Here is a 19,051-nt window from a genome sequence, read left to right as displayed (position 1 = left end):
AAGAAGATTTTAAGAGCTGGAGTATTTTATAAATAAAATACTATCAAATTACAAGACGTTGTTTTCTTATTACGTTAAATTACTCCAGCAATTTGTACCTTTCATTTCGTCATTTCCATTCCTCATTTTTAATTAACAAACATTACTCATGTTTTAGACATATATTACAATAAACTTATTCCTAAACTTTAGCAGAAATATTAATTAGAAAACGAAATTAATTTAGAATTTTAGAAGAGTAAACGAAATATTTCAAAAAACAATTAAATAATTATTTCTTAATTTGCTTCCTACAGTGGAGAATTATTTCCCTTACATTTCCTGATATTCTAAATACTTGTAGAAAAATCAGTCGATGGAAATAAAGAAATTCTCAGAATTTATTTCGAACATTTCATAAGAATGGTATCGAATATTTTTGGTATCAAATGATTCTGATTTTATTACAAGAATCAATTGCAAAAGTTAATGTATCAAATCCAGATTAGAAAGACTGGGGTTATTATTTTAGTGTGGACACCAACACCGTTTTCCGGTGGCCAACCAAAGTGACACGCGGCTGATTATTTGACAGTCGAGGTTTCAATCCTCTGCCACGATGTGGTCCTTCTTCTCCCGAGACCCAGTCAAGGATTTCAATTATGATGTTGGTGAACCTGTCAGTGTTTTAAATGGAAAATCACTTTGGACACTTCATCCTGGGAAAAAGAAGGTAATTATTACCATTTTATTAACACGTCATGTTATGTATAAATATAAACATTCATTTATATATATATATATATATATATACACACTTGCATATATATATATATATATATATATATATATATATACACTTGCATATATAATGTGTGTGTGTATGTAGATGTGGAAGATGTAGGAAAGAGGAATTTTTATCGTAAGGTTTATTCCTTGTTAAGATATATTTTAGGGGAAATATTTATTGAAACTTGTTGATTTATTCATTTATCCCTTATTCTTCCTCTCGGTGACATTAGGCTATGGGCTTGTTTCTCAAATTTGCTTTTAACCAAATCAGCAGACTATTTCCCACTTCGTATCCTAAACTTCGGTACAAGTCATTTAATCAACATTTATATGGTCGATATATATATATGTGTGTGTGTGTGTGTGTGATAAAATACCAACAGCTTGGTGGTCTCTCTCTCTTTCCCTCTCTCTCCCTCTCCCTCTCATATTGATACTGAAGTGTTTCCATCTCACTCCAGCTTGTTGACAATCATCGTAAACTAGAAGTAATGTGACAGCAACCAGAATTGTTTCCACTGCAAATCAAACTGGGTGTGTACAGTTGGCTGAGGAAACTCTACACTTTTGCTCAATATGCTAAAAATAGCAGCTAAATCTTCCTCAGACCATACCCTTTACTCTTGCACAATTTTTTTTTCCTGCAGCCATCGACTTGTATCTTTTCGAAATGAACGTTAACGGTTTCAATCTCACTGGAAGGACTCGGACAGCTACTTTTCATTTGGCCAAACTAAAATGGGGTGGAAAGGGGGAGACATTTGATAACTTGGGTTTGGTAGCACTGTGCCAAGGGAAAGTTCTTCTAAAATTAATTCCGTTCAAGACTTTTAAAATCTTTCCCCAATGTTTCTGAATGTTGATTCATTATAAAAAAAAATTAAAAAGACGGGGTGGTCATGCTTGGAGCACCTTTGATCAGAAACTGATTTAAGATTAAAACATTTTCTTGTGCCAAACGGACTTCTGTTTCCTGGTTTTCGTAAAATATTTTCTTTGTTTTTTTTTTTTTTTGTGCTTAATTGGATTTTGATTAATTTAAATTATTGTTCATTTTCTATCGTTGTGTGTATCCATGGCTGTAAGGTCAAGAAGTTCGCTTCGCAATAACCTGGTTCTCCGAGTTCGAGCTCGTTGTCTTCTGCTATTGCCCCCGTTTGACTCAAGCCTTGTCAGAGAAATCTGAGATGGTCTGACGCTTTCTTGTGCAGCGAACTTCTGTCTTTTGGCTTAACGCCACCACCACCGCCTTGTCTTTTAGGGGGGGGGTCCAACTTAGTTACATAAGTGAATATCCTGCAATGTAGAGCTGGGTTCTTCTGCTGCCTCTCTCCGCCGAGTCGAAGACACCTGGCTGTGAGCTCATGGACCCTTTCACCTTCTTGTAGACCCAACAAGGAAACTATCCAAATATAGTTTACAACTCGGCAGATGATGGAGGGTCTTTGATTGTTCCATCAACGCAGCCTTTCTGTTTACGTTTGTTAATTGTGGTCTTTTCCCGAATGAATTACACACGATTCTACTTAGATATCTCACTATTTCTCTCCTGGGGTCAACTTCACGTTTCATACACTCGGCGAGAGATGGGGGGGGGGAACGAGAGCAAACAAGAAACTTGGCTCTCTATGAGTTTATCTTTTACAATTCCATTCACATTACACGAAGACCACTGAATTCGTATGAATTCAACTCCAGTACTTGCCTGGAACTTTATTTTATCGACCCTGGAAAGGTGGAAAGCAACGTCGAATTTGGTTTGTTCTAAACTCGGAACATAAAGAACAAGAACAACATAACATTTCTTCGAGGGGCACACCCTATATACCCTTCCCACCAACATATCTTGCCTTGTGATTATCTATAAATCACTACTTCGGTGTTAATCCTTCCAGGGTCCGTAAAATATCGTATCATTTAGATATTACGATCGATCTAATCACTTATTTCCTCCTATCAGAGTGTCCTTCCGCTTTTCTTATAAATCTTTAGTCTTTACATTCTTAAGTCACGTCATCAAAAAATGGATTTTTTTTTTGTTTCCAAATCATTATTTGTTCGAAAACAAAAGAAACCGAGCATTGAGGAATATGGTTACGCAGACCCTTGATTTGTGAGGGCTTAATAAAAGGACACATTGGATAAGGTGGTTAGTTGAGTTATATACTAAATAGATGGTGTGGTCGTGGCTGGAGAGCCTGGGTCAGTGCTGACCAGAGACTGAGCAACAACAACTGCTACTTCAAACAATATTATTATTGCATCAGTTTCGTCTTATTGAAATTTAGAAAGGGAACAAATGGCCGTGCCCCAGCATGGCCACAGCTCGTGAGCTGAAACTAGATGAAATATAAAAAATAAAAATTATATTTGCAGCGAAATATTAAACAATTTAAGTCATAATTAAACATCATTGCACGAGCCAAGTGCTCTCTCTCTCTCTCTCTCTCTCTCTCTCTCTCTCTCTCTTTCTCTCTTTCTCTCTCTCTCTCTCTCTCTCTCTCTCTCTCTCTCTCTCTCTCTCTCTCACATTCCTTTTTACCTGTCATTCCGATATAATGTTGCCGGGGACTTAAAACCGTAATATGTACAAATGTATGTGTGCTATGTAAATCTTTTACGTGTTTTAGTCATTGGCCTGCGGCCATGCTGGGGCACCACCTTCAACTGTTTCAATCGAACAAATCACTCCCAGTGCCTATGTTTGTTTTTGTTTTGTTTTTTAAGTCTGGTACTTATTCTATCGGTCTCTTTTGCCAAACCACTAGATTACGGAGATGTAAACAAACCAACATCGGTTGTCATATCGGGGGTGGAAGCATTGACGCAAAGACACACTCGTATATGCGTGTGTGTGTGTGTGTGTATACGCATGTATATACGTTTCTAAACATACCATCATCTCTACATCGTTTTTTAACCTTCACTTTACCATGCTTGTATGAGTGAAAAACGGAATCTGTTCTGGCAGATTTTGTACGACCGGATACCTTACCTGTCACCAACCCTCACCTGTTTTCAAGCATGGTAATATTTCTTCATGGCCAGACATGTTTTCACGGAAGACTGACACTGAGTGATGTTTATATAACAGTGACGTTCATTTGTAACTACCAAGCAATGTTAAGATGTGGACGGGGACACACAGGATGATTGCTCCATCTTCACAATGATTGCATCTCCTTCTACTTCTAAGTGGTTGATGGTATTTTTCGCCTTTCCGTCCATGGCCTCTCAGATGATTATCCAGTCCTGCATGGTTTGAAGCATGTTTGACAGAGCAACAGTTGTAACTGATTGCACACTTCCAACTGGTGCCGTCTGCACCCGTTGCCACCCTTCCATCTGTAGAGCACTTTCAGTGGATGGAATGACAAATGAAGTCACCACAAAGAGACATCTGTTTGCCACTGGATTAGAGTGATAAGCTCTTGTAGAACGTGAGTGCCACTCTCTCAGTCACCTTGAATGGTACCAAATGACAGGCCAAAGCAAGATGGCCAGGAATCATAGGAGGCCACAGGTTGTACATTGGTGTCCTTCTAGAAGGATGTTGTGACAACAGCTAGGGGTCCCTCACTCTCAGTGGTTTTACTACACATCCTGACACCAACAAAAGGTATTTCAGCATTCCTCCACTCATCTGGATTGTTATCATATATGCTAATTAACCCACTGTGACTGCTACCCTCACAGGTTCCACTGTTCTGGGTCAGAGTTAGACCCAGGAACAATAGTGGCTCACTAAGAGGTGATTCTACACATTGTGGGTCTCAGGAACTCCCAGAGACCCACAATATATGTGTGTGTGTGTATATATATATATATATATATATATATATATATATATATATGTCATCATAGTTTAATGTCCACTTTCCATGCTGGCATGGTTTGGATGGTTTGACTGAGAACTGGCAAGCCAGGAGGCTGCACCATGCTCCAATCTGGTTTGGCAAGGTTTCTACATCTGGATGCCCTTCCTAATGCCAACTCCCAGAGTGTAGTGGGTACTTTTTACATGCCACTGGCACGGGAGCCAGTCAGGCAGCACTGGCATTGACCACGCTCAAATGGTGTTTTTTATGTGCCACTTGCACATAAAGAACACAAATTGGGTTACGCTCACTACAGCTGTTTCAGACATGTTTTTTGTTGATGAATACAATGATTACATCATGAAGAAAACTGTTTTCTCAGAGGAATTACAATTTAAAATTTGGTTCAACACATTTGAAACAGCTGTAGTGAACATCTCCCCAATTTGTGCTCTTTTTTTTATGTAAACACCACACCTTCCCTATGTTGCACCTGGAACTCACAGTGGACTGTGAAACTGCTTTCTGACATGCTTATGTATATTTTTCATACTCATTATATGAATGTGTATATTGATTCATTCATGTATTTGAGTGTTAGGACATGTCCATCCACACTATTTACATGGATGTGCTAATTTCAACCTTGACTTGGTGTCCTTATTATTATGAATCCTACAAATAATTAATAATGTTTGTGTGTGTTCAGACACTGGAGTTTCAATTTGAATGCTACCTTTTTTCCCCTCCAGGCTAACATGAGTAATTGGTTGTTCTTTTTGTGCCAATCTTAGATGTTGTCTGTTCCACTTTTCCATCCTTGCATGGATCGGATGTTGTTTACTGAGGCAGAGACTGACCTACAGCTGGGTGCCCTTTCTGTCACCAACCTTTACCTGTTTCCAATCCAGGTTATATTTCTTCATGGCCAGACATGTTTTCACATGGTGTCATGTTAAAAGCACTGGTGGTACTGGTGCCCCATAAACTGCATCCAATAGACCCTGTAAAGTGGTTGGTATTAGGAAGGGCATTCAGTCATAAAAAGCATACCACTACAGACAATGGGGCCTGATGTGGCCCCTGGCCTTAGAAACTCCAGCCAAACCATTCCACCCTGCAAGCGTGGAAAACTGATGTTAATTGCTGATGATGATGATGATTGGATATGAATGACACCGCTTAGACGACAGTGACACTCATTTACAACTGTCAAGGCAAGGAGACATAAACACACACACAATGGGTTTTTTTCAGTTTCCATTTGCTAAATCTACTCACAATGCTTTCATCAGCCTGAGCCATAGTTGAAGACATTTGCCCAAGGTGCCACTCACAGACACTGAATCGAGAACCATGTATCTGAGAAGCAAACCTCTCAATAGCAGCACCTGTTGTTGTTGTTGTTGTTGTTGTTATTATTATTATTATTATTATTTGGTGTTGTGCCAAAATTTGAAACTATCATTTCTACTACTACCACCACCAGGAAAAACGCTGTTCTCCAGGCAGTTTTCTCACAGATGAAATATATCGTCTTTTTTCAAGACACCACATTATCTAATCTGTCCTTTCAGTCAGGTATAATTTGACAAAAACTTGGTTGCTATTTCTAGCAGGTCAAGTGATTGTGCAGAGGCTTTTCCTTGTCTGTTCAGAGTAAACTTGATTTTTTAGATTTTGTTGTTCTTTCTAGTAAATCCAGGTACCATGTGGAAGTTGTTAGGAGCGAAAATAGGAAGGTAGCAGGGTGTGATTTGAGGGAGGTTTTGCTACTATTTCTAGTTGGCCGAAAGTCTAAGAAACTGATTGTGTTTGTAATGTCCTTCCTTCTCTTACCATTGAGTCAAGTAGATCATTTAATTATACCCTGTGGATTTGTTATTAATTGCAACACAGGATGACAGCTTGTTTAGTTAACACTGCCCTAATCCCTACAGTCTGAAAGGAGCAGAGCGAGGCACACACACACACTCTACAGTGTTGTAAGGGTGCTCTGTATTAGAATTGATTTTCTTATTTTGTATCCTAACCCACTTCTGTCTCACACTGACAGCAACATCAAAAGGGGTAGATGAAGGGTACGGGGCAGGGGGTTCTATTGTTTGCTTTAATCTCTCTCTCTCTCATTTGAAATACAGGTGAGATATTCAATCTTTAGTCAACACCTCAACTACTGAGTGTCTCCTTTCCATATCTGGCTCCTATAATCTCAAACTGTCCACTACTCATTTCACCCAGGCTTCTCTCTCTCTCTCTCCCCCCCTCTCTCTCTCTCCCTCTCTCTCTCTCTCCCCCTCTCTCTCTCCCTCTCTCTCTCCCTCTCCCTCTCTCTCTCTCTCTCTCTCTCTCTCTCTCTCTCTCTCTCTCTCTCTCTCTCTTATCTACATACTTATCAGGACTATGGCATGTATGCAGGACATTGCTGATTAATTATCTCTTCTTGCTCTAATTAATTCAATTAGCAAACTCATCCAAAACTCCAGACTGTTCTATGTAATTAATGAAGCCAACAATATTATATCTGTTATTATAATAATTACTAAATATTTGCATAAATAATGACTTTTGTATAAATAAATCTAATATAACCTAATCTATTAATATAATAAATTATAATTATTGTGTCTTTAATAAATACTGTTTCTGTTTATTTTTTATTTCACTTTTACGCCTCAAGAGATTTGATCTTGCCATGGTTGACATCACCTTGCACTTTTGTGGAGTTGATAAGCCATATTATACCAGTCATATCCCAGGTGTCGTCGGTGTATAGTCTTCTGTGATCTTCTACCTAAACCAGAAACCATTAATTCTCATTCCAGGTCAATGGTGATGCTGTTTCCATTTTTGCTTTTGATGTGAAAAGTGCTGACAGTAGCCAGGTAAGAATGGCTTTGGTAGTGTTCACACCATTCCCACCACTGCCACCACCCTGCCACATCGTTACTGTCATAACATACCCCTCCACACACCTACCATAACCTACATCTCACACTGTCCATTTCTCTGTCACTTTGACACATGTCATCATGTATATACACTCACTCTCTCTCTCTCTCTCGACATATCTATACACACACACACGCTTGCAGAGACTGTCTACCCCTGCCACTCTCTCTCTCTCTCTCAGTCAGTCTGACCTCAGACTATGTCTCCATGGTTGTCTTTTAACCCTGACTCTTCAGTTTAACTCAGACTCCTCTCAGGAGACTTGAACTGCTGCTGCTGGTAAGCCAACGATCAGAAGCAGGTTATAAACTCAGTTTTGGAGTGATTAGAACATTGAGTTATTCCTGCATTGTGGTACCTATTTACAGCTAGGTGGACTGCAGAGTTTGACAATTAAATATCTTTGTTAGAGACATAACACGGTGCCAGTGATGGTATTTGAACCATTGACTTTTTGCAATGGGGATTTTTACTCCTATCCACTCACCAATCCCTGCTCCAAGTGCAAAATTTCTTCACCTCCCCCCCACCTTCCATCACCACTTTGTTTATTGAATTTCTATTCCACAAACTTTACATCCGTTCATCCCTTATATCTTTCCATTTTCCAGCTCCAAACGGCTCAGGCTGCCTTTAAAAGACTAAAAACTCTTCGACATCCAAACATACTCTCTTACCTGGATGGCTTAGAGGTTGGTTTATGATTCAATCATTTTTATGTGTTAACAATTTGTATCCAACTCCATCTTACCGTTTCTTTTTGCTAATGCATTCCATGTTTACAATTGTGTGACAGCTATGTGTGTATATATATATATATATATATATGTGTGTGTGTGTATTGGTCATGGCCAAAAGTTTAAGACCAGCTGGCAAAAATTAAAAATTTCTCAATTAATACAAAATATTGCATTCTTCATTTTGTTCTTCCCAAAATACTTGCAACAGTTTCCGTTCATTGTCTCATCCTCATCTTTTAAATATTTGCAACACAGTTTTCAGAGAGAGTAGCAACTCGTCTGCCTACCAGCGATATATAGGAAAAACTGGGGCCAGAAGAGGCCCTGGTGTCACGATTGGCCAGTGACCTTGTTCAAAAAATATATCTTGGGGACAGAGGCAGTATTAAATAGCAAGGGGTAAGGTTTATCCCCGATTTAAAAACGTGGATGTTTTGTTAGAATGAAGTTTACTGCTGTAGATGCCATGAGAGAAACTCTGATACCGACTTTTGGTGCCAAATACACCCCTTTTTTATATGACTAGAAGGGAGAGATAAGTAATTCCCACCATTGTGCACCAAAAGCCAATATGAGAGAGTTTCTCTTGGGGTGTCTACCACAGTATAGTTTGTTCTAAGGGAACACCCATGTTAAAGTGGAGATATCACCTCCCAATATGAATACTGCCTCTGTCACCAATTTATATTTGTCAAAAAAACAGTTCTTGGTGGATAAATATATCTGGGTTTCTTTTTTTCTGTTGTCCAATGAATAAGTATAGTGTGGCTGTTGGTTGAGAAGCTTGCTTCCCAACCACATGGTTCTGGGTTCAGCCCCACTCTGTGACACTTTAGGTAAATGCCTTGTGTCATAGTCCCAGGCTGACCAAAGCCTTGCAAGTGGATTTTGTTGACAGAAATTGGAAGAAACCCTCTGTGTGTGTGTGCGTGCATCCGTGTGTCTTCTAGTGTAGATAGGGTGTTGTTGTAAATGAGTAAACCTGGAATTTTATCACATTTGTTAAAAAAAAATAAAATGTCAAATGGGAAAAAATTTTGATTTTCTTTTACTTGTTTCAGTCATTGCTCTGTGGCCATGCTGGGGCACTGCCTTCATCTTTGTATAAAATACATTCTAAAACACGGCCCTATACGTTAATTTTCGTTCGACTTGTTAACATTTCTTAACGCTAACAATGTGTATTGTGTTCTTTTCTTTGCAGTCTGATCGTATAATCTACATTGTGACCGAATCAGTTGTCCCCCTTTGTTCCTATCTCACTGAGGACAATAAAGAAGGCAGCTGCAACGAACTTGCCATCTCCTGGGGACTTCATCAAGTTGCGGTATGTTGTTTATTGTTTAACCCAAGGTCACCACTTGTCACCAGAACTGAGCAGGTTTCTCCCTTTCTTTGCAATTTATTAGAGTGATTTTCTCTCTGTAGACTCTTTCTGAGCCTCCAGTATTTACATCTGCTAAATACAAGGCCTTGTGGTTAGAGTGTTGCACTCACAATCTGGCAATTGGGGGTTCAATTCCTGGACCAAGCAGCACAATGTGTTCCTGAGCAAGACCCTTGGTTTCATATTGTTCCAGTCCACTCAATTCAAGACGAAATGACAGCAGCAACGACGCCACTCATTGGGAGCGGCTTTTGGGGTGGGTATCTAAACAAACTCACAAACACAGACGTGTGTGTGTGTGTAAATATATATATAGGAACCGTTTTTCATATTTGTCTTCAGTATGGTGGTACCTGCTTACATCCAGGTAGACTGAGCTTTTGCTCAAAATATTCTTAGTCGTTGATACAATGCTGTAAAGTATACCATGTTGTAAAGGTACCTGCAATTGGCCAGATGGGCTGAGCTATTGACTGTTGCATGTTTGGCCCTGGACACAGTACAGTGAACCCCATAATAAATACAAACCCTCAACCCCGTTAACTGCTTGTCCCCTTCTTCATCTCGCCACTCACCCCTACTTCCTGTTTCTCATATAAAATATCGAACACCATCAGTTTTCTTTTTACTTTTAGAAAGGTGTTGCTTTCTTAAACAACGACTGCAGTTTCATCCACAACAACATTAATTTATGGTCAGTGTTTGTTGACCTGGCCGGAGAATGGAAGATTGGTGGAGTAGATTATTTATATTCAGCCAGCGGTCAACCAACGGTGAAAGTTTTACCAACATTGAAGATGTACGACCCACCAGAAGCAACTGGAGGTCACGTCTGGTAAGTCCCTGGTTTATATATCTTGTATGTTGTTGTTGTTGTTGTTCCGGCTCTGCTCAGCTGCAACAGTCAATGCTATAATGCATTCAGCTGTAACCATCATACTGTTTATTTAGACACAGTGTATCTAGGGCTACACTGTCTAATGTGGCCTCCCTTTCTGAAGCAGCTTGGTGCTGTTTCAACGAGATATGGCTGCTGCTTCTAGCCATGTGAGTAATCTTCTTGAGGTTCCCTCATTGGCTCATTTTGCTTTCAGCAGAGATGTTTAATACATCTGGGACTGACAAGTGGAACCTGGTCCAATGGTAGCCTAGGGTTGAAGTAAACAAATCACCTGAGACTCAATGTCTCAGGTGATAACATGCTTGTAACATGTTTATTTAGGGTCTAAGTACCACAGCGTGTTGTTGTTCTCTGTGTAGTGTCCATGCATCAGACAATTATCTGCCTGTAGCAGCCCACTCCACCTAGCTGTCAATAGGTACCATTAGGCTATAACTATTCTGCACTGGTTTATGATAAACAGCAAACAAGAACTAAGGCCCTTCCTGGATTTTGTGCCAGTTTGTCACAGGTAAACATTCTCACATTTAGTGTCACATACTTCTAAACACACACACTTATACACCTGTAAATATACACACACTGATACATGCATGCACACACTTGTACATATACACATATCAGTACATATATACACACCCATTTATATATGTATATATATATATATATATATATTCTCTTCTCATTAACAGGTCTATTGATATGTGGGGTTTAGGCTGTTTGATATGGGAGGTGTTCAATGGACCCCTGCCTCGGTCCTCAGCCCTAAAGTCCCTCGGAAAGGTAAGTGTTCCCAAATATCTTCGTTTTCACCATTTTTACTGCTGAACTAATTAGACATGCCACTCAGGAAATCAAAGAGTGTGTCTACAATATATTATGTTGGAAACATTAGAAATACACAAAATAATTAGAAGCTTATATGTAACGCAGATGTAATTAAAGCATGATTTAAAGGAAGAAATCAAATAAAATAACCCAGTAATGACAATGACAGCAATGATGATGATGATGATGGTGACTGCCCCAGCTGCAGCAGCTGCTGGCTTGTAGGAAAGGTGTTATTAATTAGATTAATGCCAAGATTTGATTAAGTCATGGTTTCAATTCAGTAATAATGATAATGATTTCTTTTATTGGCCACAAGGGGTAAAGACCTTATTGGCAATATAGGGATGAAATATAAAAATTGAGTAAAAATGGGAAAATATCAAGAACAAAGCATAATGATCCCCAAAATGACCAGCAAACATATTGGGCAACTTGGGGTACCCTACACAAAACCCCAGGTTATTCTTTCATAGAAAAGGTAAGTACACTCTCCCAACCACATAATCAAGTAGACTCGTTATTTAAGCACACCTGTCGCAACACACTCCTCCTCCTCACACAGTTTGCATAATATTCACTGAAGTGTACCATCCCACTCTTGTTTCCCTTTCCTCAGAGAACCACTGAATGTTGAAGGTTCAGTGGTCCTTAAAGAAAAGCTCATTGATAAACAATCAACGTGGTTGAATCCTTCACCCTTCACATTCCTCTGCCAAATCTAACATTTATTCACTTTGTTTTGAATTAATCCTGGATTATCTTGTAGCTCTGAGATTTTGATGATGTAATTATTAGACTGACATTGTAGGGTAGGTGTGAGAGGCTGGATCTGGCTGTTAGGAACATAAAGCAGGGAGAATATTTGTGCCAGATATGGCTGGTTTTGATGCTAAAGAGTTAAAATTATTTTTGTGAAACAAAGGTTTTATATTAGCAAACCAAACACGGTTCTCTCTATAAAATGGTAACTACTTTAACTATGGAAGTATAAATTCCAGGAAGGAATAACTTCACCAAAGATGTTTTGTGTTTCAAATCTTATTCTTCAATGTTTTCTTCATTTCAGATTCCAAAGAATTTAGCACGGAACTATTGTCAATTAGTCAGTGCCAATCCCAAAAGTCGACCAAATCCTTCAGCTTTCCTCCAGGACTGCCAAGAGAATGGCAATTTTATGGACAATAGTTTTGTGAAGACAATTATGTTCCTTGAAGAAATTCAAGTGAGTACTCTGACTGTGTCATATTTTCATGTACACACACACACATATGACAGGCTTCTTTCAGTTTCCATCTATCAAATCCACTCGCTAGCTTTCAGATATACAGGTAGACAAACAAATGTGTATTGATGATATAAACCTAAAGTTGATGATATTTTTGTAAATGTTAAAATATTTGAATCTTAGTTTTTGAATCTGAGATGTTTTCATTGTGATGCTGTTGTCCCTTATTTTGCAGATCCAAGACCAAGCAGCAAAAAATAAATTCTTCAGCAACCTGACTCCTGCCATAGATTCCTTTCCTCAACATTTCTGTAAACACAAGATTCTACCACAATTATTAGATGCTTTCCAATATGGTAATGCTGGTTCTGCAGTATTGGCACCGCTTTTCAAGGTAGGATTTCTAAAGAGTCATATAAACGTTCTAGAATCTGTAATTGCTTGTTGACAATAACAACAAAGAAGATTTAGAATTCATCTGAGAATATAAAAGTGCAGATTTCTCACCACTATCATCATTGTCTTCTTTCCAGCTCCTCCCATCCACCCTTAAATAATGCATGGTAGCCCTGTACCCCTTTCATACCTTAACTTCTCAACACTTGGCATACAGCCACCTCCCTCCCTGCTATATCCCCACTCAGTCAAGGGTCTTTTCTTTTTTATTACAAATAAATTGGCCACCTCTCTAGTGCTGGTGCCATGTAAAATGCACCCAGACCACTTTGTAACTTTACATCAATTTCTCTTTCTATTAATATTTCTTCTAATCAATTCCAGGTGGGCAAACTTCTCCAGTCTGAAGAATACCAGAAAAAAATAGTTCCCTGTGTTATAAAGTTGTTTTCTTCCCCAGATCGTGCTACTCGTGTCAAACTTCTTCAACAGGTGAATATCCACTTCTTGTTCTTTGGTACACCTTAAGAATATGGTTCAAACAGCAAGTGTAGTTTTATTGTTCTTCTGTTTTTTTTTCTCCTCAGGTAAGGAGTTTAGTTTCAAATAGGTGAGGAATATGGTTTTTTAAGGATGATTCTGAAGCCCCACTACTCCCACACCACCACCCTACTCACCACTGACACCAGAAACAGATCACAACAGTCATTTCCACAAACACTACAACCATCAAAATCCTTCCTCCCCACAACATCATCCCCCTGAAATTCCCTCTCTGCCTCTCATTATTCCTGCAGCTGTCAACCTGCAACTTTTCGAGAATGTCCCTTCTGGGCCAAGCCCTCACTTCCTGCAGTTCACATTGTCTCCCTATTTCTCATTTATCCAGTTTATTATACTGTTACTCTCCCACTCTCCTTCCACTTTTATATACTACCACTTATCACCTCCTCCTCTTCCTCCCTGACCCACTCTTATTCTCCTTTACCTCCCCCACCCCCAAACTGAGTTGCTATTGACTACCCTCCATCCATTTTCACTTCTATCTCCATCTCTTAACCATCTCTCTCTCTCTCCTTTCACATTCCTGTGAACCTACCCATCCATTCTGTATCCCTAGCCTCTCTCCTATCCATTTTCTTGTACCTTAAGAATCTGACCAGACACATCATTCCCACAATCATTTCTCTCTCCTCTCAGTGAAACTGATGTGTAGGTATACTCTTTTACTTGTTTCAGTCATTTGACTGTGGCCATGCTGGAGCACCACCTTTAGTCGAGCAAATCGACCCCAGGACTTATTCTTTGTAAGCCTAGTACTTATTCTATCGGTCTCTTTTGCCGAACCGCTAAGTTCCGGGGCCGTAAACACACCAGCATCATTTGTCAAGCGATGTTGCGGGGACAAACACAGACACACACGCATACATATATACGACAGGCTTCTTTCAGTTTCCTTCTACCAAATCCACTCACAAAGCTTTGGTCGGCCTGAGGCTATAGTAGAAGACACTTGCCCAAGGTGTGTGTAGTAAATCATAACAGCTGGTCTCAGACCTTTTCATAATCAATAACCTATAAATATATATTTTATATTTTTGTTGTTTTATATTTTATTGTATTTTTTGTAGATTGAATTTTTTGTTGAACATCTTCAAACTCCGACAGTTAACGACCAGATATTTCCACATGTTATCCAAGGATTCATGGATACAAATCCAGTTGTGCGGGAAAGTACCATTAAGGTAACACACTCACTTTGCCCACTCTTTGTTGTTGTTTAGTCCAGATCAGACCCAATCCAGCCGATCTGTGATCATCGACGTCCCACTCGGGAACGTGTTGTCTTTTATTCACCATAGTATATCATAGACTACATTATTTAATGTGTCCTTCTTATTTCATTATGATTTGAGAGAGGTTTAGCTTTTGTTTCTAGCATATCAATTGATCACATTGAGACTCCATTGGTGAGTCCAGAAGACTTTGATGGTGCAAGATATTGTGTTTCTATCTGCTACAAGGCTTGATTTATTCCTGAGTCTGCTATTGAAACCATTCTCCAACCATTTGTCACACAAAAGAAGAAACAAAAAAAACTTTCAGTTTCTTTTTATAATTCTTCTGTAATTTCTAATGTTTTCTAAATTTCTCTTTAATTACAGGCAATGCTTCACCTTGCTCCTAAATTAAACTACAAGAACCTTAACGAAGAACTAATGAAACATTTTGCCCGTCTTCAGTCGAAAGATGACCAAGTAATTAAGTTCTTTCTAATTGTCAATTATTCTTATCATTTACCTTTCCTCAGTTTGATTAAGTCTCTCTGGGCTGGTCACTGTACGGCCAGGTCGTCCCTCAGCGCAGGACATTGGATGCAAGAGCTAACAGCTTTGTCAAATTCTCATTAGTGACATTTGGTTGACAACCTGCATGGAGGTCTGTTGTGTGGCTGTGGTATATTGTAATTCCCAGCCTACTTCTACCAATTATCTCACCAATTCTCTTTAAATCATGACCGAATCCAGCTCAATCCTCAAAATTCAACAAAAAGGCTCCAAAATTTGAAAATTTGTCAATGATGGAAAACCTTGTAGTAGTAGCAGCAGCAGCAGCATGGAGGCTTGCACTGTAACTGCACATCACTGCAGCCTCCATTTGTTATTGATTCCCTACTCCTGGCAGATGGCACTTCTACCACTCAGGTGACAACCCTCCAACCCATGGGTCTGCTTGGGTGGTCACTGCTAGTGAGGATTTAAGAGGTCAGAGTGAAAATCCAGCCTCAGCCTCTTTTTAGTTGCCTTTTTATGACACACAAAGGAAATGTTGGGTCTATTCTTTGGCATTCCAATCCCCACACAGCACTGGAGCAACATAAAAAGAAGCATTTTGCTCCAAAACGGTGCATGCCACCCAGTCCAGGAATTGAAACCACAATCCAGCAATCCTGGGTGTAACACCCTAACCACTTGTCCACGTATCTTCTCAATGAAATGGTAATCAAGTAATTCTTCACTGATCGTCTCCAGGATACAACTGAAAGACATCTGAACTCTAGAATACTGCAAATACAGAGTTTTCTCTCCACTTGGACAACGTTTCGGCCACTCTGAAGAAGAATATCCATTACAGAAAACTGGACGCACACTGACCTAACTGGCCACCAGTTTCTGGTCAGTTATGAAAAGAGATTCTCACCCTGGAAGTAGATCCACTGTGAGAACATTCAAATTGAAAAAAAACCATCTTTAAAGGAAGTCAGAAATTCTCTGAGTGAGACACCTTTAATCCTTTCCTCCGTCGTTCGTTTATATTCTGTGACACTCATTTGATGCATTTGTTGCTCAATTTTTGTCATTTATTTTTGGAATATTGTATCAAAACATCCATGTCTACCTGAGGATACTATTTCTGAAGGTGTCATTCAGTTTCACTGTAAATTACATAACAAAAATGCTACAAAAAAGGATCAAAGTAAAGCCCTTTATTTCTTTGTGATGTTTGTTTGTCCAAGTTTGTCACTAATTGCATTGAATTAATTACTAACCTCTTTTTTCATTATCTTTTTTGAGTGAATCAGTTGTTTCTACTTGTTGTTATGTATTTATTAACAACCACACATCCACAACCATTCTTTTTAGTACAAATAACTATTTACATTAAAAACAAAACAAACCCTCTTACACCACTCTCAATTTTCACAATAATCTGAGCACAAGGGAAGACGCTCTGACCATTTCAATAAACAAACCCAGTTTTGGGTATTTTCTGCTCAATCATTACAGGACTTGGAAAATTTCCAGCAGAGCTCAAGAGACACACTGATATCCTCTAACACAGGATATTGCCATCATAGATTCATTATAGCAATAACATAGAATAGATTCTAGGATGAGTTTATCGTTTTAGCTATTCCTCTGATATTTCAACATGACTAACCAATGTTTCTTTGTTATAGGGTGGAATCAGAACTAATACTACTGTGTGCCTTGGTAAAATTGCTGGTTACCTTAATCCCCAGGTAAATATACCTCTGTCTCCTTTGAACATAATATTACAGATAATGACGTGTAATCAGTACATTTTCTATTTGGCATCAAATTTAAGTTTTTAACTTAATTCAGTTAATTTGGCCTCAAACAGAGAAAGCAAAGAATAACCCATTTATGGTGGAGGTCCTTGACAAAAGCTTAAAGTGCCACCACTTAATGACATTAAAACATACACACACACACACTGTATACGTGTGTGTTTAACAGCTCTCTTCTTAGTAAATGTTTCTTTTTTGCCAACAGATCCGACAAAAGATTATTTGCTCTGCCTTTCTCCGTGCTCTCAAAGATCCGTTCCCTCCAGCTCGACAAGCTGGAATATTAGCCATGGCAGCCACTCAGAATTATTACAGTCTGTCTGAGATAGCAATGAGATTAATACCTGCTCTCTCAGTCTTGACATTGGATTCCAGTAAATCGGTCCGGGATCAAGTAAGTCGATGCATCACCTTTCATTTCTTATCTTTTGTTTCATTTTAACATCTCATCTTTAATCACTTTGGTTTCATCATCATCATACGTCCAGTTTTTCATGTTTGCATGGGTCAGGTGGAATTTATTGAGTCCCATTCTCCACAGCTGGGTGCCTCTCCTGTCACACACCTATTTCCAAGCAAGGTGATATTTTCCCATGACCCAGAATGTTTTTCACTGAAAACTGGAAATGGATGACACTGCTTCTATGACAGGTGACACTCATTTACAACTGTCACATAGTGTCTAGACAAGGAGACACAAATATACATTCACACACACACATACGACTGGCTTCTTTCAGTTTCCACCTGCCAAATCCAGTCACAAGGTTTTGATTGGCCCAGAGCTCTAGTAAAAGACTCTCCCCCAAGATGCCACACATTGGAACTGAACTCAAAACCATGTGGTTGGGAAGCAAATTCTTGTCTCACATCCACACCTGTGTGGTTAAGAAGTTTGTGATTAATTGTAATTGAATTAATTATAATTTCTTAGAATTAATTCACTCATTACAATTTATATAATCATAATTTCATGGTAAGATTTTTTTAATGTCAAATCACTTCAGATATTATAAGTGATTGCCACAACCCCAAAGTGTGGAATGGAAACTGTTGGGTATCTAGGCATCCAGCAACAGGACCTCCGTAATGCTATGATGGACCGTGAAGTCTGGCGCAACATGGTAAATTCCATTGTCACGACCACGGTCGAACAATGATGATGATGAAAGAATGCGTGTCCGACAGAATTTTGTCCTTACTTGAATGACACAACAACTGCTTCTGCCGTGAGATGTGAACTTGTGACCTTGTGAACAGCTGTTGGTTATTTCATATATCTTCACTGATAGGAATGACAGTGTAATATGAAGATTAATTAAGTTGTTTCTGTTAATTACTCATCGTCATTTAATACCTATTTTCCATGCTGACATGGACAGTTCCAGAAGATCCCACAAGTCACAAGACTGTACCATGCTCTGATTACTGTAAAATCTATTACTATACTTATACGGAATTAGTATGAAGGAGGGAAGCCAGTGAAAAGGTCACAGTTGCATGATTGTTAAGAAGAATATTGAGGATGGCATGGACAGACAAAGGACAAATTGCCTAATAAAGAAGTGATGACCCAGACTGCATTTGATAGTAAATTGCTTTGTGAGATAAGGCCCAAGCAACTGAGATTTCTTGGCCATGTGATGAGAAAAGAGGGCCTGGATAATTTAGCAATGACCGGAAAGATTAAAGGGAAAAGAAGCAGAGAAAGGAGAAGGATGTCAAGCGTGAGAAATTGGTCGGAAGGAAGAGGCATTAAATGTCAGAAAATGGAACTGTTACAGAGACTTGTGGCAGTAACGAGGAAGTGTGACAAAAGACTTTGACAAAGCAATCAATCAATTAATTTCTTACATGATTAATTAGTTTATAATAGAAAAGAAGTGAACATCATCTTGTGCATGTAGAATGGCACCATTCCACCCCTTTCCCAGTCA

The 19,051-nt window shown here is 39.0% G+C and overlaps 1 protein-coding gene across 1 annotated transcript in view; it reads left to right on the top strand.

Moving 5' to 3' along the window:
• The first annotated feature begins 517 nt into the window (after positions 1-517).
• Positions 518-19,051, top strand: part of LOC115217017 (N-terminal kinase-like protein) — a 30,222-nt gene continuing 11,688 nt past the window's right edge. Inside the window, exons 1-13 of the mRNA XM_029786545.2 lie at positions 518-712; positions 7,415-7,474; positions 8,153-8,233; positions 9,486-9,608; positions 10,304-10,503; positions 11,262-11,352; positions 12,467-12,622; positions 12,861-13,019; positions 13,406-13,513; positions 14,653-14,766; positions 15,187-15,279; positions 16,983-17,045; positions 17,320-17,508. Coding sequence (XP_029642405.1) covers positions 599-712; positions 7,415-7,474; positions 8,153-8,233; positions 9,486-9,608; positions 10,304-10,503; positions 11,262-11,352; positions 12,467-12,622; positions 12,861-13,019; positions 13,406-13,513; positions 14,653-14,766; positions 15,187-15,279; positions 16,983-17,045; positions 17,320-17,508 — 1,551 coding nt within the window. The 5' untranslated portion in view covers positions 518-598. The remainder of the gene's footprint in view (positions 713-7,414; positions 7,475-8,152; positions 8,234-9,485; positions 9,609-10,303; positions 10,504-11,261; positions 11,353-12,466; positions 12,623-12,860; positions 13,020-13,405; positions 13,514-14,652; positions 14,767-15,186; positions 15,280-16,982; positions 17,046-17,319; positions 17,509-19,051) is intronic.

This window comes from Octopus sinensis, linkage group LG11 (assembly GCF_006345805.1).
Source record: "Octopus sinensis linkage group LG11, ASM634580v1, whole genome shotgun sequence".
Classification (NCBI taxonomy): Eukaryota; Metazoa; Mollusca; class Cephalopoda; order Octopoda; family Octopodidae; genus Octopus; species Octopus sinensis.
The sequence above is the reverse complement of the archived record's forward strand: the minus strand, read 5'-3'. Positions and strand labels throughout refer to the sequence as shown.